The sequence below is a fragment of the Drosophila kikkawai genome, chromosome 3R (genome assembly GCF_030179895.1).
Source record: "Drosophila kikkawai strain 14028-0561.14 chromosome 3R, DkikHiC1v2, whole genome shotgun sequence".
NCBI classification, from domain to species: Eukaryota; Metazoa; Arthropoda; class Insecta; order Diptera; family Drosophilidae; genus Drosophila; species Drosophila kikkawai.
In genome coordinates, this window is record NC_091731.1 from 30,260 (window position 1) to 56,677 (window position 26,418).

The 26,418-nt window shown below is 55.2% G+C and overlaps 3 protein-coding genes across 3 annotated transcripts; all 3 read right to left on the reverse strand.

The window, feature by feature from the left end:
- Positions 1-2,364: 2,364 nt before the first annotated feature.
- Positions 2,365-6,548, reverse strand: LOC138928918 (uncharacterized). The gene is made up of 4 exons (XM_070287222.1): positions 5,248-6,548; positions 4,249-5,105; positions 2,777-4,184; positions 2,365-2,632 (listed from the first exon to the last, which is right to left on the reverse strand). Exons 1-4 carry the CDS (start codon positions 6,546-6,548, stop codon positions 2,365-2,367), a joined length of 3,834 nt encoding a protein of 1,277 aa, XP_070143323.1.
- A 7,768-nt stretch (positions 6,549-14,316) lies between these two features.
- Positions 14,317-14,766, reverse strand: LOC108073230 (uncharacterized). The gene has a single exon (XM_017164774.1). The coding sequence runs from the start codon at positions 14,764-14,766 to the stop codon at positions 14,317-14,319; it is 450 nt and encodes a 149-aa protein (XP_017020263.1).
- Positions 14,767-23,253: 8,487 nt separating this feature from the next.
- On the reverse strand, positions 23,254-24,078 carry LOC138928928 (transcription factor kayak-like). The gene is made up of 2 exons (XM_070287240.1): positions 24,006-24,078; positions 23,254-23,699 (listed from the first exon to the last, which is right to left on the reverse strand). Exons 1-2 carry the CDS (start codon positions 24,076-24,078, stop codon positions 23,254-23,256), a joined length of 519 nt encoding a protein of 172 aa, XP_070143341.1.
- Positions 24,079-26,418: the final 2,340 nt, after the last annotated feature.

Genomic DNA, 26,418 nt, shown 5'->3' on the forward strand with positions numbered 1-26,418 from the left:
GTACGGTTCACTCAGTACAGCAATGTCAATTTCCTCCTCGAAAACCGTCTGTGACAGCAGATCTTGGGCAGCTCTGCAGTGGTTTAGGTTAAGCTGTAAAAACTTAACCATTCTGCGTGTTGTGGGTGGCCTTCAGGTACTCAGGGCAGATCCTGCTCAAAGTAGCGTGCGCAGCTTCACCCGCGGGTTTGCCTCCTCTGGTGCATAGGATACACCTGGGCTTGGCTTGGCACGTGTAGTGCTTGTGGCCTTCTTCCCCGCATCTGAAGCAGGAGTTTTGTGTGGCCTTGGCTACTGAGTCTGAGGCCCTGCATCTCGTCGAGGTATGCCCATAGCCCATGCATTTGAAGCACCTCCTTAGCTCGGTCTTCTGTCTGATGCGACAGACGACCCATCCGATTCGGATTTTGCCCTTATCGAGCAGTCGCCGTGCATGATCAGGCCTGAGATTGACGGTTGCTGTTTGCGTGCCGCCAAACGCCTTCCGCATCCTAGGTGCAGCGTTGCTTGCGATGTCTGAATCCTCTCCGGCAAACAGAGCCATAGTGACTTCTTCGCCGCTGGTCATCTCGTCCAGGTCGCGAATCTCCACTTGCACAGTTTCCTGCATGACCGCCACCTCTGCTTTATCGGATATGGCCGTCCTGAGTGCTGCCTGCAGCTGCTGTGTGGACGGGTCCTGAGGCTTCTGCATTCTCAATAGGAGTCCGCCATTTGCAGTTCTTCGCAAGCCTTGAACATTATCTTTGAGTCCCTGGAGGGAGGGCTCAGTTTTGACCAGCTTCAACATATCTGCGTACGAGCCTTCGCTACACTTTATTAAAATAGCGTCGGCGCGCTGCTTCTTGGGCATGACAGCGTTTGGTGCTCGAGTCCCTTTGGGTTCGCTGCTCTCCTGTCTCGGTTGGGGGTTCCTGGGTTTAGGCTTGGCCCTGACCTGTTGCCATGCCGAATTTCCTGGCCCGGTGGTACAGGCCGCTTTAAGGATCGTGGCTGTCAGCGTGGGAGTGGTCTGCTGGCTTACGCTCGAGGTAGAGCCCTTGGTGTGGCCATCGGCCAGCGCTGCACTGATGTCGACCTGCAACTTTTTCATCGCCATCATGGAGTCGATTGTCCCCTGGGTGACGTGGCGGACCACCTTTTTGTTGTTTGTCTTGGTATCCGTGAACTTGGCGATCATCTCGTCTAGCATCTTACCCAGCTTTTCGGCTAGTGCTGGTGCGCTAGTGTCCACTCTCTGCTTCTTGTGCGTTCCTGACTGGTTCCCATCGGGGCTCACAGCATCAAAGCTTCTCTTCGGAGTAGCCGTTTCCTCCTCAGTCTCGCCGAAAACAAACACGGGTCCCTGCACATTTGGCGGTGCCGACGCCGGTTGCTTCTCTGGCATGCTCGCGGGAGGCGAGTGTTGCATCCTCTGCTTGTTGCGCTGGAAGTTTCGCAGCAGTTCCTCCTCTGCTCTAGCTACTGCTAATGCCTGGGTCTCGTCGTCCCGGCCTGCAGGCGGTTTCATTTGGCTCATCGCACCTGCTCCTTAGTGGGGTCCCTCGGTGCACAGGGATTTCCCCCAGTGGATGCCTGATGGGAGTTATACCGCTCCTTCTCGGTCCCCAGAGCCCCTTTTGACTGGCGCCGCCTCAGCGGAGGGGTTGGATAGCGGCTAATTCCTTGGCCTTCTGCTCGTTGCCCCACTGGAGCCAGCTGCGGAATATTAACTGGGGCCGTATGGGTGGGCCTTCCAGCTGTACGCACAAATTTAGGATTAAATTAAAGGCCAAAACTTGGTTTAGCCTCTAGTTAAAATTTTTAAATTTGCGCGGGCTGCACTCGTTTTCCAACACTACCTCAAGTGCGAAAGCTCCCTACGCGTGCGTTGCGCAACACTGTGATCAGCTGATCTTGTTGTGCTGCTGAAAACGCGAGGGAAAATGGAAAAAAAGAGTGGCTTGTGGAAACTGTTCCAATTCGTGAGAGTGAGGTGCTCACTGGACGAGAGAGCGGTCCCCCCCCTTGCCCTGGGGGTCTATGGCGATCGCGAGTACCAGGATTCCCAAGATTCGGATATCCTCCCTGGGCCGGTTCTGGTACGTACCCTTGTCCCGAGGTGTCTCACACTGCACTAATACTGCTTTTCAGCTGCTTCCGAGGTGTTTATACTGGCTCCTAGACGGTTCACTTTCGGAGCTCGTCCAACCACTGTGAGTAGAAAACACTTGTCTCCGAGTGTATGTGTTTTTTTTTTTTTTTTTTTTTTATTTAAAGATATAAGTATCATACATAAGTAGTAGAGTAAGAAAGAGAAATGTCCGCTCCCGCGGGACTGCCGCAAAGCTATACTTCGCGGGGCGGCAGGCGGTCAGGTGCCGCTCATCGTTCGCCGTCCATGCGTCGGATCTTCTCCCGGCGCCTCAGCTCTCTCAATACGGTTGCTGCCATGTTCGTAACCGCCTCCCAATTGGACGGCGTCTCCAGCATACACCCGATTATGTTTTCCGGTGTATGACGACAGCTGGTTGCTGCTTCCAGGGCAGCTCTATCCGCGCTGAATAGTGACCATGAGAAGAATGCATGCTCTGCGTCCTCGACGACTCCGCTGCCGCAGTAATCGCAGAAGGGATCAGCCTCGTGTTTGAATCTGTGGAGGTATGCCTTGAAGCATCCATGGCCTGTAATCAGTTGCGTCGTGTAGAAATCCATCTGCCCGTGTCTTCTATATAGCCATGGTTCCAGTTCGGGGATGAGTCGGTACGTCCACCGTCCAGTGCTCGCACTATCCCACCTCGTTTGCCATAGGGAGATGGTTCTGTTCCGCTGAGTTCCACTACCCGAGTTGCCAGTCCTGCGCTCTGCTGCCAGTAGGTCGATTGGGACTGTTCCAGCCACAACCAGTGCGGCCTCTTCCGATACTGTGCAGAAGCAGCTGGAGATGCGAAGTGCGCAGCGTCTATATACCATCTTGCATTGTCGACTGTAGCTCGCGGTCGACATAGCTTCCGCCCATATCGGCGCGGCATATAGGATGGTAGACGTCACCACGGTTGCTATTAGCCTTCGACTGTGCTGCTTTGGGCCTCGTGTGTTGGCCATCATCCTTGAGATGGCGCCAGTGGCCTTGGAAGCCTTGGCCGCTACGTACTCCAGGTGGCTCTTGTAGTTTAGCCTGTGGTCGATCTGGACGCCTAGGTACTTGACCGCTGGGCAGGACTCGATGGTAGTCGACCCGACACGGAAGTTCACTTTCTCTACGGCCTTCCTGCTGCTGATGAGCACTGCTTCCGTCTTGTGTTCGGCAAGCGAGAGTCCGTTGTCCGCTAGCCAGGACATCAGCATGTCGATGGCAAGGCTGCATTTTGTGGAAACATCAGCCAGGTGCTTCTCCACAGTGACCAATGCGATGTCATCTGCGAAGCCCACTACAGCGCAGCCTTCGGGCAGATTCAGCCTCAGTACACCGTCGTACATGACATTCCATAGGATTGGCCCGAGGACTGAGCCTTGGGGTACGCCTCCTGTTACTTGGTGCTCCTGGTTTCCGGCGTCCGATTTGTATTGCAGAACGCGGTCTTTGAAGTAATCGGCTATCAGCTGTACGAGGTATCCGGATATGCCGCCCCGTTGGAGTGCTTTGAGGACTCGGCTCCAGTTTGCAGAATTGAAGGCGTTTTTGACGTCCAGGGTGCACACAAGGCAGTATTTCTTGGTGCCTCCTTGCCATCTTTCGCCTTCAATCGCATTTTCTGCCAGCTGCGTTACCTCGCGGATTGCATCGATAGTGCTGCGTTTCTTACGAAACCCGTGCTGGTGGCTGGATAGGGCTCCGCGCTCTTCGATTTCCGCTTCTAGCCTGCTGCATATAATCCGCTCGAATATTTTTCCGAGGGAGTTCAGCATGCAGAGGGGCCGGTATGAAGATGGATCGTCGTCCAATTTTCCCGGCTTCGGAACGAGTACAAGCCTTTGCTGCTTCCAGCCTGTAGGAAAAGTCCGTTCGGCGATGCAGTTGTTGTACACCTCCGCGAACAACTTTGGGTGGGACTTCGCTATCGCAAGCAGGGCCGCGTTTGGGATGCCGTCTGGTCCAGGGGCCTTGGAGGCTTTGCAGCTGGTTAGCGCGCTTTGGACCTCCTCTTCATCAATAGGGATTGGTTCCCCCACGGTCACGTTGGGAAGCACTAGGGGCGGCTGGGCTGGGAACAGCGTGGTAACTATTGCTCCCAGTTGCTCATGGGAGGTTGGTGTCGGCTGTCTGACCTTGGCGTCCTCTGTTTCGCTGGCATCTCCGCCTTGCTGAGAGGCACTCGCTTCGGGCTGTGGCTATCTCCTGGTTCCACCATGGGACTGGTCGCCTGCCACATCCCCTGCTGGAGCTCTCCATTGCCGCATCGCAGGCAGCCTTGATCCTGGCAGATAACCCATCCGCGCGGCTATTTGCATCCCCAATGATGGCGTTGCAATCCATGCTGGCTAGAAGCACTTCTACGTTTAGGGTGTGTACCCTATACGCAGTTTGCCGGTCAGGAAGTCGCTGCTGGCTGTGCATCGTATTGAAGGATATCGCGGCATGGTCGCTGTATATTAGCAGGTCCGTGACTTCCCATTGGCTGTTCCGGGTGAGTTCCGGGCTGGCAAAGGTCAGGTCGATGACTGACTCTCTGCCTGCCTTGCTGTAGGTGCACCTGTTACCGTCGTTGAGGAGGCAGACATTCAGGGTGGCCAGGGCATCCAGGAGGATGGTTCCCCTCTGCGTTGTCCTCGAGCTCCCCCAGGCGGTGGACCATGCATTAAAGTCCCCAGCGATTAATACCGGCGACCTTCCACGGGCGTCCTGGGCGATCTCCTGCACCACATCTCGGAAGGCGTCTATGTGCATGCTCGGAGCAAGGTAACAGCTGTACACGGTCACCTCATGGATCTTGGCCCTGGTGTAGCCAGGTCTCGACGCTCTCTGCGTCATATGGCCCGCAGGCTGCCCGCAGCTCCAGATGGCTGCCCCGCCGTCGGTGCTCTGCTGCCACACACCGTCAGGTTTTGCCCTATACGGTTCGCTTAGTATAGCGATGTCTGTTTTCAGCTCCGTAGCCGTTTGGGACAGGAGGTCCTGGGCTGCTCTGCAGTGGTTGAGGTTAAGTTGGAGAAACTTAACCATTCTGCATGTGTTTGGCGGCCTTCTGGTACTCTGGGCAGGACCTGCTCAGAGTCGCGTGCTCCGCGTCCCTCGCGGTCTTACCCGCTCGGGTGCATAAAATGCACATAGGCTTGCCATGGCATGTTTTGTGCTTATGGCCAGTGCCTCCGCATTTGAAGCAGGAGTCCTGCGTGGTCTTGGCTGTTGCTTCCGGGGCTCGGCATCTCACAGCATTATGTCCGAAGCCCATGCACTTAAAGCAGCGCTTCGGTTCTGTCTTCTGCCTAATGCGGCAGACGACCCATCCGATCCGGATTTTGCCCTTCTCCAGCAGCCTCCGCGCATGCTCAGGTCTAAGGTTGACCGTAGCGATCTGAGTCCCGCCGAATGCTTTCCGCATCCTGGGTGCAGCGTAGCCTGAAATGTCGCATTCTTCGCCAGCGAACAGGGCCATGGTGACCTCCTCTCCGCTGGTCATGTCGTCCAGATCGCGAATCTCCACCTGGACTGTTTCATGCATGACAGTCACTTCCGCTTTGCCGGAGATGGCTGTCTTTATGGCAGCTTGTAGCTGTTGCGTAGCTGGATCGAGGGGCTTTTGCATCCTAAGCAGGAGCCCGCCATTAGCTGTCCTTCGCACACTTTGCACGCTATTCTTGAGTCCCTGTAGGGAGGGCTCGGTTTTTACAATCTTCAGCATGTCCGCGTAGGATCCTTCGTTGCATTTGATTAGAATAGCGTCAGAGCGCTGTTTCCTTGGCTTCGGAGTGCGTGGTGCGCGATCTTCCTCCCGCACGCTGGTCTCAGCTCTGGTCTGAGGGTTCTTTGGCTTGGGCTTGGCCTTAACAAGTTGCCAAGCTGGATTTCCTGGCCTGCCTGCGGGTGCATCCGCATGCTTCGTGCCACTCAGCGTCGGGGTTGTCTGCTGGCTAGCGCAAAGGGTGGTGCGCTCGGGGTGGGCGTCGGGGATAACTTCTGCAATTTCGAGCTGTAGCTTTTTCATAGCCAGCATCGAGTCTATTGTGCTCTGCGTGACGTGACGGACAACCTTTTTGTTGTTGCTTTTGGTGTCCGTGAACTTCGCGATCATGTCATCCAGCATCGTTCCAAGCTTCTCAACCAGGGCTTGTGCGCTAGCTTCGACCTTCTGCTTTTTGGCTCCGTCGGATTTTCCGCCTGGGCTCACAGCATCGCGGCTTCTTTTTGGGGTGGCCGACTCCTCTTCCTTATCGCCAAATACGAACACCGGGCCATGCACATCTGGTGGTGCTGACATCGGGTGCGTCTCGGTCGTGGTCGCTGGAGGCGAGTGTTGTACCTTCTGCTTTACACGCTGAAAGTTACGCAGCAGCTCCTCCTCTGCTCTCGCTACCGCCAGTGCCTGGGTCTCGTCATCCCGGCCTGCTGGCAGCTTCTCCTTGCTCATCGCACCTGCTCTTGGTGGGGTCCCTCGGTGCGCGGGAATTTCCCCCTGCGGATGCCTGATGGGAGTTATACCGCTCCTTCTCGGTCCCCAGAGCCCCTTTTTAATTGGCGCCGCCGCAGCGGAGGGGTTGGAAAATGGCGAGTTCCTTGGCCTTGTGCTCTTAGCCCCACTAGAGCCAACTGCGGAATGTGTGTGACGCGTGTACGCGCACAATATATCTTGGCGATTAGCGACATAAGAAAAGGAATCAGCGATATAATGGAAATATTTGAATTGAATGCGCGCGCGCGCCACTGATCGCGAGCGGAGGGTCACACTAGATCGAACGACTGGCCACACTATTCGGGCAAATCCCGCACAGGACTCTGGCCACACTGAAGCCTCGCCAGGGCCTATATAAAGCGGACCACGGCCCTGGAGTAGGCACTTAGCAGCCGACTGCGATTGGGTCGAGTTGACCTCCCCAGTAGTTAGCAGCGAAGTCACTTTTTGGGAACTCTGGTTCCTATTTATAAATTGTAGTTAGGATCTCTGCTGACTTGCGAGTCCAATCTGACGACTTTCGAGTCCAAAACACTGCCGACTTGCGAGTCCACTTCTCTCGGCTGACTTTCGAGTCCGAATCTGCCGACTTTCGAGTCCGAAACACTGCCGACTTTCGAGTCCACTTCTCTCGGCTGACTTTCGAGTCCGAATCGGCAGACTTTCGAGTCCAAACGTCTCTGCTGACTTTCGAGTCCGAATCTGCAGACTTTCGAGTCCAAACGTCTTCGAGCTGACTTTCGAGTCCGAACTTCTCCGAGCTGACTTTCGAGTCCAACAAACGGCGCTGAGCTGACTGTCGAGTCCGACAACTACTGGGTTCGGTTGACTTTCGAGTCCGAACGCATTCTCTCGTGGTTGACTTTCGAGTCCGAACGCATTCGCTATTGGGTGGCTTTAAAGGCCCATACCCTGGCGGGACTATCGGCATTCCCCTATCGGACAGGCGTACTCGGGACGAGGACGAATCGGAACTACGGCGTACCCCAGAATCGAGATCCGGCATGAAATTATTGAATTATTATTGTACCTTTGAAGTAAATAAACATTAAGATACATTTACGGCATAATCCTCTAGCGTTCTACTCTGGGACGGGGTCGGAATCTCTTACAGCAACCACGCCTGAACCAAATAAATGTATCTGCACAGACCCTGGACGTCCCGCTGACTACCCGTGGACGACAGGACGTTACAGATTGGCGCCCGAACAGGTTGAAGTGGTTGCAAGAGATCGACACCAAGAGTAATGGCTAGCAGGCAGATTTAAGAGAGAGGCGGCAAGACCGTGAGCCAGAGCAACGACCACACGGAAACGGTCAAGGATTGTAATAGCTGGACGGACGCAAAGCTAAGAGATACAATCATGGAGTGGAAGAGAAACGTGGAGATCCTGGATCAAGTGAGGAGCTGGGAAATACGGTACGATGGGAGGACCAACCCGCTGGAGTTTATCCGGAAGCTGGAAGGTTGGGCGACTGGATACGGCATCGGGCACGACCAGTTGGTGCAAACTATGCCCTTCATCCTGGAAGACGCGGCGAGCGATTGGTGGAACTGCACACCAAACAAGCTGGACAGTTGGGAGAAGGTCTCGGGTGAGCTGGTTGAGTACTTCTTACCGCGGAGGTATCAGGAGCAACTCAAGGAGCAGATCCAGCGTCGGAGACAAGGAGAGACCGAACCAACGAGAGAGTTTGCGATGGAGCTTATGGGGATGATGAGGTTCGCGGATTATACGGCGGAGGAGAAGTTGAACCGCATATACCTGAATTGCCGAAGCCAGATAAAACTATACACGAGGAGGTCGGGGTTCAAAACACTGCCCGAGTTTCTCAAACTGGCCGAGGTAGTCGAGATTATCGAAGCGGAAAGTCTCGAACAACCACAGCACAGACTCGACCAGGAGATCTGCAGAGAGTCCGACTGGGGGCCTGTTAAAAGGGACCCCAAAACCATCGGATGCTGTGAGACGGCATGGAACCGATCAGGGCACACAAGCCAGGCGGTTTCGGACCAAAGGAATGCACCAGGAAGTGGAGAAGCCAAGGTGTACCTTCGGGCAGCCGTTAGGAAAGAGGGCACCGAGGAGCTGGAGGAATCCGACATGGTGATCCAACAAGACCGGGAAGAATCGAGGCAAGAGGAAGGTGGAAGCACCACGGCGCTAGCAGGCGAGATAACGGAGCAAATAGAAGAGCAGCAGCACAAACGGGAAGAGCAGGAGGACCAAATAAAGGCGGAAATAGAGGACACGGAGCAAGCGGAGGAGCCGGTACAGGGGCCGATTAACTGGAAGGAGAAAACGACGCCAGGATGGGCATCGTGGAACAGAGACGGCACGGCTAGAGAAGCAACGGTGATAGCCAGGAGCGCACGGAGATCAACGGGTATGGTGGCATCACGGGAGGAAGAACGAAGCAAGAAACATCGGCACCAAGACAGAACGATGGGCATGACCCCGAACTGGAGAAGCGTCTTCGACCGGGGAAAGGACGTTACGGTGCGGTATCACACCTTCTCCCAAACGGGGGGGGAGTGTGACGCGTGTACGCGCACAATATATCTTGGTAGAATATAATAGGAACAATTAGCGACATAAGAAAAGGAATCAGCGATATAATGGAAATATTTGAATTGAATGCGCGCGCGCGCCACTGATCGCGAGCGGAGGGTCACACTAGATCGAACGACTGGCCACACTATTCGGGCAAATCCCGCACAGGACTCTGGCCACACTGAAGCCTCGCCAGGGCCTATATAAAGCGGACCACGGCCCTGGAGTAGGCACTTAGCAGCCGACTGCGATTGGGTCGAGTTGACCTCCCCAGTAGTTAGCAGCGAAGTCACTTTTTGGGAACTCTGGTTCCTATTTATAAATTGTAGTTAGGATCTCTGCTGACTTGCGAGTCCAATCTGACGACTTTCGAGTCCAAAACACTGCCGACTTGCGAGTCCACTTCTCTCGGCTGACTTTCGAGTCCGAATCTGCCGACTTTCGAGTCCGAAACACTGCCGACTTTCGAGTCCACTTCTCTCGGCTGACTTTCGAGTCCGAATCGGCAGACTTTCGAGTCCAAACGTCTCTGCTGACTTTCGAGTCCGAATCTGCAGACTTTCGAGTCCAAACGTCTTCGAGCTGACTTTCGAGTCCGAACTTCTCCGAGCTGACTTTCGAGTCCAACAAACGGCGCTGAGCTGACTGTCGAGTCCGACAACTACTGGGTTCGGTTGACTTTCGAGTCCGAACGCATTCTCTCGTGGTTGACTTTCGAGTCCGAACGCATTCGCTATTGGGTGGCTTTAAAGGCCCATACCCTGGCGGGACTATCGGCATTCCCCTATCGGACAGGCGTACTCGGGACGAGGACGAATCGGAACTACGGCGTACCCCAGAATCGAGATCCGGCATGAAATTATTGAATTATTATTGTACCTTTGAAGTAAATAAACATTAAGATACATTTACGGCATAATCCTCTAGCGTTCTACTCTGGGACGGGGTCGGAATCTCTTACAGCAACCACGCCTGAACCAAATAAATGTATCTGCACAGACCCTGGACGTCCCGCTGACTACCCGTGGACGACAGGACGTTACATGTGGATGACAATTCCTAAGCCCAATTCAGACACAAATCCAAGCTTGATTTACACCTTGGATCCAAATCAAATCAGGTCTTAAATTTAGATTTGAACCCGAATTCAAATCCAAACCCAAACCCAAACCCAAATTCAGACCTAAACTCAAATTCAAACTTAAAATTCAAAATTCAAACTCGAAATTCAAAATTTAAGATTTATAGTTCAAAACTCAAGATTAGAAATTTAAAGCCCAAAATACAAAATTCAAAATTTAAAATTTAGAGTCCAAAATTTAAAATTTAAAATTTGAAATTTAAAATTTAAAATCCAAAATTCAAAATTTAAAATTTAAAATTCAAAATTCAAAATTTAAAATTCGAAATTAAAAATTTAGAATTCAAAATTTAAAATTCAAAATTCAAAACCCAAAATTCAAAATTCACAATTTAAAATTCAAAATTAAAAATTCCAAACCCAAGACTCAAAATCCAAAATTTAAAATTCAATATTCAAAATTTAAAATCCAAAATTTAGAATTTAGAATTTAAAATTTAAAATTTAAAAATTCAAAATCTAAAGTTCAAAACTCAAAGTTCAAAATTCAAAATTTAAAGTCCAAATTCAAATTCAAGTTCAAATTCAGATCCAAATTCAAATCCAAATCTAAATTTAAGTTCTGGCTATGGCGGGAATTTGTCTGCTCGCGTTTTCCAATACTGCGCGGGTGCGAAAGCTCGCTGCGCATGCGCTGCACAACACTATGATCAGCTGATCGTGTGTTGCGCCTAGAAGGAAAAACGCGAGGGAAAAAGTGGAGTGTGGAAACTATTCCAAGCTGTGAGAGCGTTCGTGGGAAATAGAGCCGCTCGCTGGACAGGAGAGAGTCCCCCCCTTGCCCACGGGTTCCAATGGCGGTTCCAGGTGCCTAGGTTCGAGGAGCCCGGATAGCCAGCCGGGGTCGATTCTGGTACGTACCTTTCCCCAGTTGTCTCACAAGTAGTAATGTCACCTTTTTAGGGTCTTTCGAGCTGTCTACAATATTTTTCTTTTGGAGCTCGGAAAAACACGTCTAATCACTGTGAGTAAACAAAACTGAGTAGTGTAGGTGTATGTGTGTGTGTGCGCGCAATCTAGTGATGTGAGAACGGGGGACCAAAGATAACTACAAACTCTTGTCTACGCTTAAATTCTGTACAACTTATAAGGATGCTATGGCCAGGATAATAACTCAGTCGGCCCAGGAGTCCTCTACAGAAAATATTTATAATTTTACGGAGACAGGCAGGAGAAAGGACGGGCCCGAAGGCCGGTATGTTTATTAGGGTGCGAAAAGGGGCAGGCGATGGTCAGGAAAACTCCCGAAATCCGGGCAACCGGCTCCGCAAGCCGTAGTCCGATTGCCAGATCCGGGACGAGGGCGCATCTTCCGAAGTCGGACCGATCCCGCAAAGCCGGGGTACCGGTGTTCCCTGATCTCCGAATGAGTGGCCCCGAAGTGAGAGCTGCCGGCCACGCATGCCATGTGCCGGCCGCCCTGGGTTCCCGAGAAGGGATGTCGAAACGGCGAGTTGATCCCGCAGGCCGAGTACCGCCCCGCCGCCTCTGGGTGAGATGGGGCCGCCCGGACATCGGAGGAGACCGGTCCCGCAAGCCGAGATCCAGTTTCTCCGATATGTCCGAACAAACGGGGTCCGAATGAGGTGGGGAATCGTCCGGAATCGGAGGAGACCGGTCCCGCAAGCCGAGATCCAGTTTCCCCGATCTGTCCGAACAAACGGATCCGGGTGAGGGCCACCAGCCACGCAAAAACCATGTGCCGGTCGCCCTGGGTGTCGGGGAAAAGGGCTCCAAAACGGGGAGACGGTCCCGCAGGCCGAGTACCGCTTCGCCGCTTTGGGAGAGAAAATGTGGACACCTAACCAGGAAGAAGACCGATCCCGCATGCCGGGGTACCGGCCCCTCCTCTAAGAAAGGAGAAGCGAATGGTTGCCGACCACGCTGGCCATGTGCCGGTGGCCCTTGCTCTCCAGAAATAAGGGGCGCCAAGAGGGTAAATAATATTCCGCCGTTGGGTTCGTTTCTATGTCCAGAGATTTACAGTCTTCTAACTTCCTAACTGTTCCCTATCAATTCCTAGCCTAAACGCACTCGAAGTTCCCCCACCCCGCAGGGGTTGGCCCTTGGCCAGCTCACCAATAGTTTACTCCAACTCCATTTTTGGGCACGTGGCCGGCGGCGTGGTTTTATTCCAATGTAGCTCCGTGGCACGTCTGGTCTGTAGCTGGTATTCCGAGAGAAGAGGCCGGGCTCGGCTTGCCGAGGTCCTTTTATAGGCCGTCGGCGATCGGTGGCGTCGTTTTACTCCCGACTTCGGGAAGCTTCGGGTGAGCTTCGGCTGGTGTCATGGTCGCCGATCTGCTGCTCGGGCCCTGTCGTGTGTGCCGACGCCATGCTTCGGCTGATCGGGCCTTGCCTTCGGGTGTTTTGCCGAAGACGGTTCGGCTGGCCGTCCTTCGGCTCGATCGGCTGCCGGCTTCGGCTGCTCGTGTGTATGTTCGGCCGCTCTCGGCCGCTCGTTGTTTTCTTCGGCTGTTCGTGGTTCTTCGGCCGCTCGTCGTCTCTTCGTTGTTATTCTCTTAAATCTCGAGCGCGTTTTTCTCTTAAACCTAGTCCCTACTACTAAATCCCTAACTAGTGTGCCCTTCGTGGGTCTTGGTTTTCTGGCCGCTTATGCCCTAATGCTTAATACTAAATATAGATGTTCTTACGTACTAGGAAAAATGATATACTAAATGTATATGGTCTTACGTACTAAGAAAATGAGCTTAAATATTACAAAAATGGAAATGATCTTAAATACTACAAAACATGGTTGTGAGGCCTCCTCACACTCCATCCCTACCTCGGGGATGGGGAAGGATGGTGACGCGGTCTCCGCCGCGTGAAATTTGGACGCGGTAATTCAAGTCGCCCACTTCAATCAAGAACCGCAGGTATTTGGTGACCGGCTGCTGGAGGCGCGCCTGTACCTGCGCGATGAGCTCGGCGGGGAGCCATCCGTCCTGCGTTGTCCAGCCTGCTGGAGCGCGCACCCAGTTCTCCGGTTCGGGTTCGGAGTCAGTCGATGCCTCCTCGTCCGAGCTTGGCTCTTCCCCGGGCCAAGGGGCGCGGCGTCGACGGTCTGCATTGCGTAGGATGCCGGGGCGGTCATCGGTGGGCGCGTCCGGGCCGCGATCTGCAGGGGCGCGGCGAAAACGCCAGCGGTACTCGTCCGTGGCGGGCAGTGGCCGTACCCGCTGGATCGGCCGGGGGGTGGCCACGGTGTAGCCAGCGGTGACACTATCAGCGTCCCTCGGCGGAGGTACGCGCGTTGGGGCCGCTTGCAGCAATCTCTCGGCGGCGGCTCGGGCTGTGGCTCGTTGGCTGGCGGCAGCGGATGTCGTGGGCCCCTCGGGCGAGGCCAACAGCTCTGCCAAGAGTGGTCCGAGGGTGGCGCGGGCGTCAGGTGGCCCCGAGCGAGGGGGTGTCCTCTGGCCGGTGGCGATGTCAGGTGCGTTAGCGGCGGTACCGGCGTTGGTGTCGGCGTCAGGTGCATGGCTAGCGATGGCGGCCATACAGTTGTTCTGGCCGGTAGTGACACTGATGCTGTGGTGTCCATGGCTGCTGCCCCCAGGCCTGGCAAGGGTGGTGTCCAGGGTGACGGCAGGCGGTCCGCCGGCAGCGATTCCGGTGACTCTCGCGTCCCCAAGGGGCGTCTCGTTGGTGGTCCCGGTGGCTGCTGCCGCGGCCGGCGATGCGCCCATGAGGCGGGCAATGGTCCCGTTGGGATTGTCCCGTGGGTTGTCCGTGGTCTCCCCGGCGTCCTGCGCTGGGTCCGGCTCCTCGTCTTCGCCGGAGCTTAGCTCTATGATCTCCTCCTCGGAGATGTCTTCGTAGACCGCTCCCAGGGTTCCGGGAACGGCTACGGGCGGATGTCGGGCGACCATCGGCTCGACAGTCGCCGAGGCGGCCGGAGGCTCGTGGCTGGCCAAGGCGGCCGGGGGCTCGTGGCTGGCCAAGGCGGCTGGGGGCTCGTGGTTGGCCAAGGCGGCCGGGGGCTCGTGGTTGGCCAAGGCGGCCATCAACTCCTCGTGGGGAGCGGCGGTCAGGGGCTCAGGGTGAGCCAGAGCGGTGGTATCGGGCTGATCCTCGGCGAGGATAGGGGCCCGGTGGAGACCACCAGCGGCGTTGACTCCAGCAGGACGATAGCGGGCGGCGTCGTACTGATCGTCGTGGCTGGCTGGATCGGCAGATCCACTGCGGTTAGCGGCGGTGTCCCGTCATCGTCGACGGTGATTGGCTGCCGGATTGAGGCCAACGGTGGTGGTGACCCAGCACTGGTCGGCTTTGCAGCCGGGCGGGATCGCTGACCAGTGGCTGCCGGCGGCGGTGGTGCGCTCTGGGCGTCCATCGCTGTGTGAGGTCGCCGTTGGATGGGCGTCAGTGGTGGTGGCGACTCGGGGTGGTCGCGGTCCGACGGAGCCGTTGGCGCAGGCTGGGCTGGAAGCGATCGTTGCTTCGGATGATGGCGGTTTCGTTGCTCCTTGCGTGGCATCTCGGAAACTTCTGTGCGCTTGAAAGCTCCCACGCTACCATTTGTAGCTTAACGGACGGCGGGAGCGGTATCGAATAATCGATATCTCGTGCGACGTGGTTATCGCCCGGCGGTTAGCCCTTTCTGGCGATCTGACAACTCTCTTCGTGTGTAGATGAACTCTGGATGGCTGTGGAGAGTAGAGAAGATGTATTAGTTTCCTTCCCCTGGATCCGGTGATTCCGCCCAGTGGCTTCCTAGGCTATTCTCCTGTCTCAGGTGGTGTCCCGGGCGTAGATGGTCCGAAGGAAAGCGGCCAGGGTACGATTCCCCCTGCGGGGGTGGGGACGTTGGACGAGCGCACCCGTCAGCAAGTGGCCCCCACGATACCCTGGTCCTCATTGGCCGTGGCGCCGTCGTCGTGGGCATCATCCTGCCTGGTGCGTCCATCCGTCTGTGCTGGGTCGTTGCTCTGGCCGTTTTCGTCGTCGTCGTTGTCGCTGTCTTGGTGATATGGTTTCAGGTTCTGAATGCAGGCGGTGCGTCGGCGGCGGCTCCCCGGAATCTGTAGCAGTGATATATTCGGAGAGGGGAACTTGATGACCCGGTATGGCCCCTCGTATTTGGAGGCCAACTTGGCGGCAAAGCCTTCGGCGGCGTTTGACAAAACATGGCGGCGCACGAGGACTAGGGATCCGAGTGGTGGTCTCCACTCGCGTCGGCGCAGGTTATAGTGCCTTCCTTTCTCTGCTGTGGCTCGTTCTGCGTTTTCCCGGGCGACCTGGAAGATGCTGTGGAGCTGCGTACTCCTCTCCGTAGGCGAAAGTTGAGCCGTCCTGGTGTGACTTCGTCGTAAAGGGTGTTCGGCAGGCGTGGTTCCCGGCCCTGTACGAGAAAGGCGGGGCTGAATCCCGTAGTATCCGATACGCTGCTGTTAATTGCCAAGAGATCTCTGGCAGAAGATGGTCCCAGGCACTCTGCGGCGAGTCTCCGAGGTATTGTGCGATCATAGTCTTCACGGTCCGATTTGCCCTCTCCGTGGGAATTTGCCGCGGCGTGTAAGGCGCGGTATGTTGCAATTCCATTCCCAGGGAATTGCAAAAAGCTTGAAAGGCCCGGCTGGTGAATTGCGTTCCATTATCGCAAATGAGAGTCCTTGGGATCCCAAACCGGCTGAGTATCCGCTCCCGAAATGCTCGCTCGAGGTACGGCACCGTTGCGCGGCGTAAGGGGACGAGTTCCACCCATTTACTGAACATATCAAAGAAAACGAGGAGCACCGTGTTCCCTTGCTTGGATCGTGGCAGGGGTCCCACGAAGTCGGCGCACAGCACGTGAAATGGCTCGTTGACTTGCCGTGTAAACATCTTTCCGGCCGGCTTTCCTGGCTTACTTTAAACTTCTGGCAGCTCGGGCATCATCGCACATACTGGGCCACCTCTCGGAACAGGTCTGGCCAGTAATATTTCTGGGCCACCCGCGTACTGGTCTTGCGGATGCCCAGGTGTCCAGCCGTTGGATGGTCGTGGCACTCCTCCAACACCCTTCGTCGGTATGGGGCTCCCACGCAGAGTTTCCACGGCGTATAGTCTTCTTCCTCGGGGCGTAGGTACAGCTGACCGTTCTCCTCCCGGAAATCTGGAAACTTCGCTGGCTCCTGTTGAATTCGTCGTAGCATCTTATGGATCCATTTGCATTCGTTGCCCTGCACCTGCGCCTGTTGAACAGTGGCCAGCGGCTGGCGTGACAATGCGTCGGCGACCAGATTCTGGTTCCCGCGTCGGTAGCTGATATCATACTGGAACTGTTGTAGCTCCAGCGCCCACCGCGCGATCCTGCCCGTGGGGTTGTCGATGGAATTTAACCACTTGAGTGAATGGTGGTCAGTTAGTACCTCGAAGCGGTATCCCTCGATGTAGCAACGCATTTTTCGGATGCGCCACACGATGGCGAGACATTCTTTCTCCGTCACGGAGTAGTTCCGTTCTGCGTTGTTTAGTCGCCGTCTGGCGTATGCGACGACTCGTTCCTGTTCGTCTATGGTTTGGGTTAGCACCGCCCCAATACCATACTCGCTCGCGTCGGTTTGCAGTACGAACTTCGCCTCGAAGTCCGGGCAGGCTAAGATTGGAGCCTCAGTTAGGAGCTTCTTCAGTTCGTTGAAGGCTTGTTCTTGCTTCTCAGCCCACTGCCACTTCCGATCTTTCTTGAGTAGAGCTGTCATCGGTTCGACTACGTCCGCGAAGTTGGGCACGAAACGACGGTACCATGAAGCTATCCCAAGGCATCGGCGAAGTTCCTTGAGATTCGTTGGCGGCGGCAGCTCCCGTATGGCGGCGACCTTCTCTGGATCGGTCTGTATTCCGGCCTCGCTGATAACGTGGCCCAAATACGTTAGGCTGCGCTGGAAAAACTGGCACTTGTCCCGGTTCAGCCGTAGATTTGCCGCTCTGAGTCGGCGGAACACCTCGCGTAGATTCCGGACGTGCTCCTCGAGTGTAGCTCCGATCACGATGATATCGTCAAGATACGCGAAGGCGTGTGGCTCCATATCCGGGCCAATGACGGTATCCAGGGCTCGGCCGGGGCCGAGTGCAGACCAAAAGGCATCACTTTCCAGTGTAACAAACCGCGACCTGGAACGGTGAATGCGGTACACTCACGGCTGGCTGGGGCTACTGGGATCTGCCAGTACCCGTTCTTCAGGTCCAACGTGGATATATATCGAGCGTTCCGAAGCCGCTCCAATATATGATGGATCCTCGGCAAAGGGTAGGCGTCCGGTATGGAGTTCTCATTCAGCTGCCTGTAGTCCACACACATCCTAACGTCTCCATTCTTCTTAGCGGCGATGACTATCGGAGCACTGTGAGGGCTCCTGGAGGGCTCGATGCGCCCGTCGCGTAGTAGCTCGTCAATCTGGCGGTCGATGACGGCTCTCATCGCAGGGTTCCTGAGATGGTACCGTTGTTTAATGGGGCGGTCGTTGCGCATTACGATACTATGCTCGGCGATGTGAGAGACGCCGGCGAGGGTATCGAATCGCGCCAGCTCTCGTTCTAGGAACTTTTCCACCCAGGGTTCTGGGTAGTTCCCGTCCTGGCCGCTGGGGCGTTGTTCCTCCTCGGTGCTGCATCTGGCGTTGGCCATTCCGCAAGATGGTGTGCTCTCGCTCGTGGATGATTCTGGTGCCCGGAACCGAACTCTCTTGCCCGTTTGGCGAAAGGGGTTCCGGCTGACAGCCGATGCGTCGGGGTGTGGCAGGATTCCTGCCCAGCTTGGAGCTGTGCCCGCGTCTGCGTGGGCGTGGCGTTGGGTGCCCTCTGGGCGAGCGTGTGTGGGTGCAGCCATGCGATGTCTCTGGGCGTGGTGTTCTTGTGGAGGGTCTTGCTGCTGTGTATCTGGCGGTAGCCCGGGTGGCGATGTGAGCTGTGGCTCCGAATACGCCCTGGCGGTGGCTCCTGCCGTTTCCTCTGCGTCTGTGGGTCGTGTGCTCGGGGGTGCGTGTGCTCTGGCGACGGTGTCTGTGGGGTGTGTATCCATGTTGTTGCTCCGTGGTAATGTGCTGCGCTGGCCTCCGTGGCTCTGGGTTGAATGGGTGGCTGGAGCTTGAGGGTTTGGCCGCCGCACTGTAGTGTAGCCCCGCTGTAGCATAGAAAGTCCATGCCGAGTAGGAGGCCATCCAGCACATCTGCCATGATGAGAACAGAGATGCGGACGCGGGTCTCTCCCAGCTGGATCGTGGTTCGTAGAGCATGCGTGAGCTCCCTATCGGTTCCGTCTGCTAATTTTACTTGTGTCCGTACCGCGCGGTGGTTCCTCCCTTCGTCCAGCTCTTGTGCCAGGCGCCTGCTTATGAAGCTATGGGAGGCTCCCGTATCCAACGTCGCGGTGAAGGGTCGTCCCTCCATGGTGACTTGGGCGCGAATACGGCTGTGGTCTTGGATGATGGCGTTGTTTACTGGCTCGGGGAGGTCGGTGGGTTCCTCGAGTGACTCCCGGATACTCGAGGCCCTTGCCCGTTTCCCGGCGCTTGGTTTCGACAGCAGTCGATGGTCCTGACACCTGGTCGGCCGCAGTCCCAGCAGAAGATAATCCTAGGGCTCCGGCATTCCGTGGCGTAGTGACCGGCCTGGCCGCAGTTTCGACAGGTGGTTCTCACATCGATTGGTTCCCCTGGTGTTTGGCCTTCCTGGTCCTGGCTTCCCGTTCGGGTTCGGGTAGCAGCGTCGTTGAAGGCATTTCGAGGACGTGGCATCGGCGGCGTGGTGCGTGCGTAGGTCGCGTTCTCTCGGGCTTGCTGGGCCTGGGTACTGAATAGACCCTCTGCGTCCTGTCGATTCGGTGGGTATCTCCGAGTGGTTCGCTCTCCTCGACTCCTGGCGACTTCAAAGTTCACCACCAGGTGGGTGAGCTCGGTTAAGGTCCTGAAGTCCTGGCGGCGCGTAAACATCTGGTATTCTGGCAGCATGTTCTCATATATCCGCTCAAGCTCTTGCTCGGGTGAGAACCCTGCGCGGCGCATCTTCAGACGAAGATCGACGAGGTATTGCTTAAACGGCTCGTTCGGCTTCTGGTAGTGGGCTCGGATTTCGTCGTCAAGGCGTTGATAGTACCTAGGCGGTAGAAAGAAATCCAAGAACTCTCGGCGCACTTGTGCCCAGGTTCCTACCTGCAGGCCACTGGTGCGAAACCAGCTCTCCGCTCTGCCGGATAGAAGCACGACGATGGCGTTGGATAAATACTTCCTATCGATCCGGTACGTGTCTGCCCGTTCCTCGATTAGTTCCACGAAGCTGAGCGGGTCCGAGGTGCCATCGAAGGACAGCCCCCACTTGGTCATCTTGTCCACCAGCATGGAGCTGGGGTTCACGTCGAACTGGGAGGTACCACCGCGTGGAGATCCCTCGGATTTCCCGCGTGATACTGGTGCAGGCGACGTGCTGCGTGGCACTGCTAACGTATGATTCGTGGCCTGAACGGGTGGGGCGAAGGTTCCGGCAAATGCGTCCTGAGCCTGCGGCAATGGTGACTTCGGCTTTATGTCTCCCGTTGGGGAGTTTCCGTAGCGTAGCTCCATCTCGTCGAGTCGAACCTGAACTGCGTCGGGGAGCTCGGGTTGCCTCGCGAAAGCAATGAGTCGCGCCCGCTGCTCTTCAACCGTACCGGCGCGTTCTAAGCCAAACTCGAGTAGGATGGCGTCGAGTTCGTGCTTCTTTCGGTAGGATATCCAGGTGACACCCATTCTACCGGCGGTTGAATCTCCGCGGCGTATGCTACCGGTCGCGAAATCTGTCGTAGCGTAAACGACGATAATCGAACTGGGTTCCGATTCTGGACACGTGGCTGAGGCGGCTCGCCAATTGTTCGCGGCACGGCTGGTGCTAGGATTGTTGTTCGACGCGTGTCCTGGCAGCGATCGCGAAGGAAGACCGGGAAGCCCGTTCGCGTATCGGGATCGACGGCGCGGAAAGGGAAGCGTATCCCTGAAGCGCGGAGATGCCCGGCCGAGGTCCTTTAGTGGCTTGGTTTAGCTTCGTAGCGATGGTTGAGGGTCCTGAACCCTGATCCTGGAGCGTATCCCTGTTGTAGTACCCTGCTGATGCTGCTCGAGGACCCTTGAGGTATCCTTGAAGTCGAGTGGGGGTCCTGGCGAATGTCCTTGAAGGATCCCTGGAGTATCCTTTTGGTATGTCCTTGCAGGCTGCTGGCGTTGTCCTTCGTAGCGTTGATTTAATTTTCTTGATGTTAGCTCTCGTAGCGTTGGTGATCGACTGATCTCGATGGCGTGGCAGCGAAGACTTATATCGTTGAAGGCTGGCTTCGGGCTTCATGCGGGTAAGAGAAACCCTTCGTGCGTCGGGATAGGAAGGCTAGTTTTCTGCTCTCGTGGACGCCGGCTGCGGCGTCGACGACGTGTTGTACTCCGCCTCGGCGGCTCTCTCTCTGGACATGTGTTTGGCTTTTCTCTCGTGTGTACTCGTTTGTCGTCGTGGAATCGTGGTCTCGGCTTTGCGTCGTGTGCTTTGCGTCGTGTGCTTTGGTCGGTTCCTACCGTGTGGTTCGTATTCATGTTCGTCTGGCTTCGTAGAAATTTTCTTCCACGTGGCTTTGCGTCTGACTGTACTTTTACGGCGGCGGCTTTGTCTGCTGTTGCAATACGGTATTTTTTTTTCCCTAAATTCTCGCTCATTTTTTTTCTATGCTTCTCTTCTACTCTTCCCGCTTCGGTCTATGCGGCCTAACAACAGAAATGTTTTTTCCTAAGTTTTCAAACCTAACCTCGACTTTTCGACCTGAATTTTTTTCTGGTGGTGCTTTAAGCCACGTTAGATGGAATTATCCTTGAATTATCCTGCCTAGTCCCTGTTCGGGCGCCATTCTATAAGGATGCTATGGCCAGGATAATAACTCAGTCGGCCCAGGAGTCCTCTACAGAAAATATTTATAATTTTACGGAGACAGGCAGGAGAAAGGACGGGCCCGAAGGCCGGTATGTTTATTAGGGTGCGAAAAGGGGCAGGCGATGGTCAGGAAAACTCCCGAAATCCGGGCAACCGGCTCCGCAAGCCGTAGTCCGATTGCCAGATCCGGGACGAGGGCGCATCTTCCGAAGTCGGACCGATCCCGCAAAGCCGGGGTACCGGTGTTCCCTGATCTCCGAATGAGTGGCCCCGAAGTGAGAGCTGCCGGCCACGCATGCCATGTGCCGGCCGCCCTGGGTTCCCGAGAAGGGATGTCGAAACGGCGAGTCGATCCCGCAGGCCGAGTACCGCCCCGCCGCCTCTGGGTGAGATGGGGCCGCCCGGACATCGGAGGAGACCGGTCCCGCAAGCCGAGATCCAGTTTCTCCGATATGTCCGAATAAACGGGGTCCGAATGAGGTGGGGAATCGTCCGGAATCGGAGGAGACCGGTCCCGCAAGCCGAGATCCAGTTTCCCCGATCTGTCCGAACAAACGGATCCGGGTGAGGGCCACCAGCCACGCAAAAACCATGTGCCGGTCGCCCTGGGTGTCGGGGAAAAGGGCTCCAAAACGGGGAGACGGTCCCGCAGGCCGAGTACCGCTTCGCCGCTTTGGGAGAGAAAATGTGGACACCTAACCAGGAAGAAGACCGATCCCGCATGCCGGGGTACCGGCCCCTCCTCTAAGAAAGGAGAAGCGAAGGGTTGCCGACCACGCTGGCCATGTGCCGGTGGCCCTTGCTCTCCAGAAATAAGGGGCGCCAAGAGGGTAAATAATATTCCGCCGTTGGGTTCGTTTCTATGTCCAGAGTTTATTTACAGTCTTCTAACTTCCTAACTGTTCCCTATCAATTCCTAGCCTAAACGCACTCGAAGTTCCACCACCCCGCAGGGGCTGGCCCTTGGCCAGCTCACCAATAGTTTACTCCAACTCCATTTTTGGGCACGTGGCCGGCGGCGTGGTTTTATTCCAATGTAGCTCCGTGGCACGTCTGGTCTGTAGCTGGTATTCCGAGAGAAGAGGCCGGGCTCGGCTTGCCGAGGTCCTTTTATAGGCCGTCGGCGATCGGTGGCGTCGTTTTACTCCCGACTTCGGGAAGCTTCGGGTGAGCTTCGGCTGGTGTCATGGTCGCCGATCTGCTGCTCGGGCCCTGTCGTGTGTGCCGACGCCATGCTTCGGCTGATCGGGCCTTGCCTTCGGGTGTTTTGCCGAAGACGGTTCGGCTGGCCGTCCTTCGGCTCGATCGGCTGCCGGCTTCGGCTGCTCGTGTGTATGTTCGGCCGCTCTCGGCCGCTCGTTGTTTTCTTCGGCTGTTCGTGGTTCTTCGGCCGCTCGTCGTCTCTTCGTTGTTATTCTCTTAAATCTCGAGCGCGTTTTTCTCTTAAACCTAGTCCCTACTACTAAATCCCTAACTAGTGTGCCCTTCGTGGGTCTTGGTTTTCTGGCCGCTTATGTCCTAATGCTTAATACTAAATATAGATGTTCTTACGTACTAGGAAAAATGATATACTAAATGTATATGGTCTTACGTACTAAGAAAATGAGCTTAAATATTACAAAAATGGAAATGATCTTAAATACTACAAAACATGGTTGTGAGGCCTCCTCACAAACTAGAAGATGATTATGTCGCGAAACTTGGCTGCTTAAATATACAGAAAATGATTATATATACGAAGGTTAAATTACAACGTGAGAACTGATTATTTACAAAGCTTATGTTTACAAAGAAGTGAGAAGTGATTAATTATTATACAAAAATTATTATTATATTATATGATTATTATTTACAAAACTTATTTTACAAAGTGAGAATAATTTGTGGCCGTTTGCCGGTTTGTTTTGGGTTTTTGTTGTTAACGGCTGCGGCTCTCCATGAGCGTTGACGGTAGTTGTTATGCCGTCGGCTATAGCTCTCCATGAGCGTCGGCGGCAGTTGTTATTGCCGTCGGCTATAGCTCTACATGAGCGTTGGCGGCAGTTGTTATTGCCGTCGGCTATAGCTCTCCATGAGCGTTGGCGGCAGTTGTTATTGACGTGGGCTATAGCTCTCCATGAGCGTTGGCGGCAGTTGTGATTTCCGCTGGCTGCTGTTGTTGTTGCTGCCGGCTGCGCTTGTTTTTATTGTTGCTGCTGTTGTTTATGCCCGCCGTTGTTGTTGGCTTTGGGAGCTGCTGGTGCGCGCTGCCGCTGTCGTCGTTGATGACGTAGCTGCGGGAGCGAGCCGTTAACGCGGCTTCGCTATGGTTGTTGTTTTTGGGAGCTGCTGGTGCCGATAGCTGGTGCCGATAGCTGGCGCTGGCTGTCGCTGTTGTTGGCTGCGAGAGCGAGCTGTTGTTGTGGCCGCTGCTCTGGCCGGTGTTGAGGCCGCTGGCCGCTGTTTGATGGTGTCGCTGTTGATGACGTGGCCGTTGTTCTGGCCGGTGTTGTGGCCGTTGTTGTCGCCGTCGTTGCTGATGACGTAGCTGCGGTTGTTGTTGCTGCTGTTCTGGCCGGTGTTGTGGCCGGTGTTGTGGCCGTTCTTACTGGCGCGGGTGGCCGGTGTTAGGCCTGTTGTTGTTGCCGCCGCCAGTATTGGTGGGGAGTCAGACGACTCCTCACAATAGTTAATGGCCGGCGGCCATGCTTACCCTTGACTCGAGGTCCTTGAAGGTCCTGAAGGATAATTATTTCCGACGCGGACACGCGGTTTGTCACTTCTACTTTTCGATTTTTGCGGAGCGGCACGACTTGAAAGCTCGAGAATTTTACCAGAATTAATTGACCTAATTTCTGCAGTGTGGCCGTGACCCACTTCTGCCGGCAGCGCTGCCACGATCGATCTTGGCGTTGCCAGAATCTGTTACTATCACTGACCGCGTTGCCATTTGCGCGCGTAAGCTTAAAGCTTTGTGCTCGTTTTTGGACTTCCCTTCGCGGGGTTTATTCTGGCTTTATGCCGTTGGCTTCATGCCGGGTGATGTGTGCGTGTGTTTTTTTTTTTTTGCCGGGTGTGCGTGTGCGAGTGTGTTTTTTTTTTTTATTAAAAAGAGAATATAGAGCTAAGTATAATATACAAAAAAGGGGAAGTGTGGAAGAGTCCGCACCCGTTGGACTGCCGCAATGCTATACTTCAGAGAATAGGGGGCATACGAAGAAGGCATGCTCCGCGTCCTCAGTAAAAGCGCTGCCACAGTAGTCGCAGTACGGGTCAACCTCATGCTTAAACCTGTGCAAGTAAGCCTTGAAGCAATCATGTCCTGTGATGATCTGCGTGATGTAGTAGTCCAGCTGACCATGTCGTCTCTGCAACCAGGGAACCAGATCGGGGATGAGCCTGTAGGTCCATCGTCCTGTGCTCGCGTTGTTTCATCTATCCTGCCATCGAGCCATGGTGCTGCTTCTCTGGATTCTGCTACTCGAGTTCCCAGTCCTGCGCTCCTCTGCCAGTAGGTCTATTGGGATTGCTCCCGATACCACCGATGCAGCTTCTTCTGACACCGTACAGAAGCAGCTCGAGATGCGCAAAGCACAGCGTCTGTAGACAGACTTACTCTGCCGGCTGTAGCTGACAGTCCTCATGGCTTCCGCCCAGATCGGCGCGGCGTACAAGATGGTCGAGGTCACCACTGTAGCTATTAATCGTCTGCTATGCTGCTTTGGGCCACGGGTGTTGGCCATCATCCTAGAGATAGCGGCAGTGGCCTTGGATGCCTCCAGGTGGCTCTTAAAATTCAGCCTATGGTCGATCATGACTCCGAGGTACTTGATCGCCGGACTGGACTCGACGTATGTCGAGCCGACCCGGAAGGTGGCCTTCTCTACGGTCTTTCTGCTGCTTATGAGCACTGCTTCCGTTTTATGTTTGGCGAGCGAGAGACCGTTGTCTTTCAGCCAAGACATCAGCATATCGATTGCGAGGCTGCATTTAGCAGAGACATCGGACAGGTGCTTCTCCACCGTGACCAGCGCTATATCGTCAGCGAACCCTACTACGGCGCAGCCATCAGGTAGTGGAAGTCTCAGGATCCTGTCATACATGACGTTCCACAGAATTGGCCCAAGAACAGATCCCTGGGGTACACCTCCTGACACGTGGTGTACCTGGTTGCCGTCTTCGGATGTGTACAGAAGGACGCGATCTTTGAAGTAGTCCGCTATCAGGAGGGTGAGGTTCCCTGATATGCCGCCGCGTTGGAGTGCCTGCAGGACTAAGCTCCAATTTGCTGAGTTAAAAGCGTTTTTAACATCTAGCGTCCAGACCAGGCTTGGTGCCTCCCTGCCATCTTTCGCCTTCAATCGCATTTGCTGCCATTAGCGTTACCTCTCGTATCGCGTCGATCGTGCTCCGCTTCTTCCTGAATCCGTGCTGCTGATTCGATACTGCTCCACGCTCTTCGATCTCTCTCTCCAACTTGTTGCAGATTATGCGCTCAAAAATCTTCCCCAGTGTGTTGAGCATGCACAGGGGGCGAAATGAGGACGGGTCGTCGTTCATCTTGCCTGGTTTAGGGATGAGCACTAGTCTCTGCTGCTTCCATACTCTTAAAAAGGTGCGCTCCGCAATGCACCTTTTGTATATCTGTGCAAATAGGCTTGGGTAAGCCTTCATTATGGCATGAAGTGCAGCGTTGGGAATGCCATCGGGTCCTGGGGCTTTGGCTGCCTTGCTGCTGGCCACCGCGCACAGTATTTCCTCCTCGCTGGTAAAGATCGCTTCACTCGCAGCTATGTTTGGCAGCACGAGGGGCGGCTGCAGCGGGAACAGCGTGGAGATTATAGCTCCAAGTTGTTCCTGGGAGGTTGGAGTCGGCGGTCTGTGGAGCTTGCCCATGACCATTTTGTAGGCCGAGCCAAAGGGTTCCTTTTTTCTTCTCCTTATAGCGTGTCTCGAACAGCGCTTGCGTGGGACGCCCTCTGCTTCGTTGACACCTTCGCCTTGCAGAGAGGCACTCGCTCCTGGCGACGGATATCTCGTGATTACACCAGGGGACTGGTCTCCTTCCATTTCCTCTAGTGGAGCTCGCCATGGCGGCATCACAAGCGGCCTTGATTCTCGCAGCTAATATGTCGGCGCAGGTGTTGGCGTCGCCAGTGATGACGTTCCCATCCATACAGCTTAGGAGTGTATCTGCGTTACGGGTGTGTACCTTGTACGCAGATTGCCGGAAAGACGGACCCTGCTCGCTGTGCGTCGTCTGGGTGATAATAGCTGTGTGGTCGCTGTA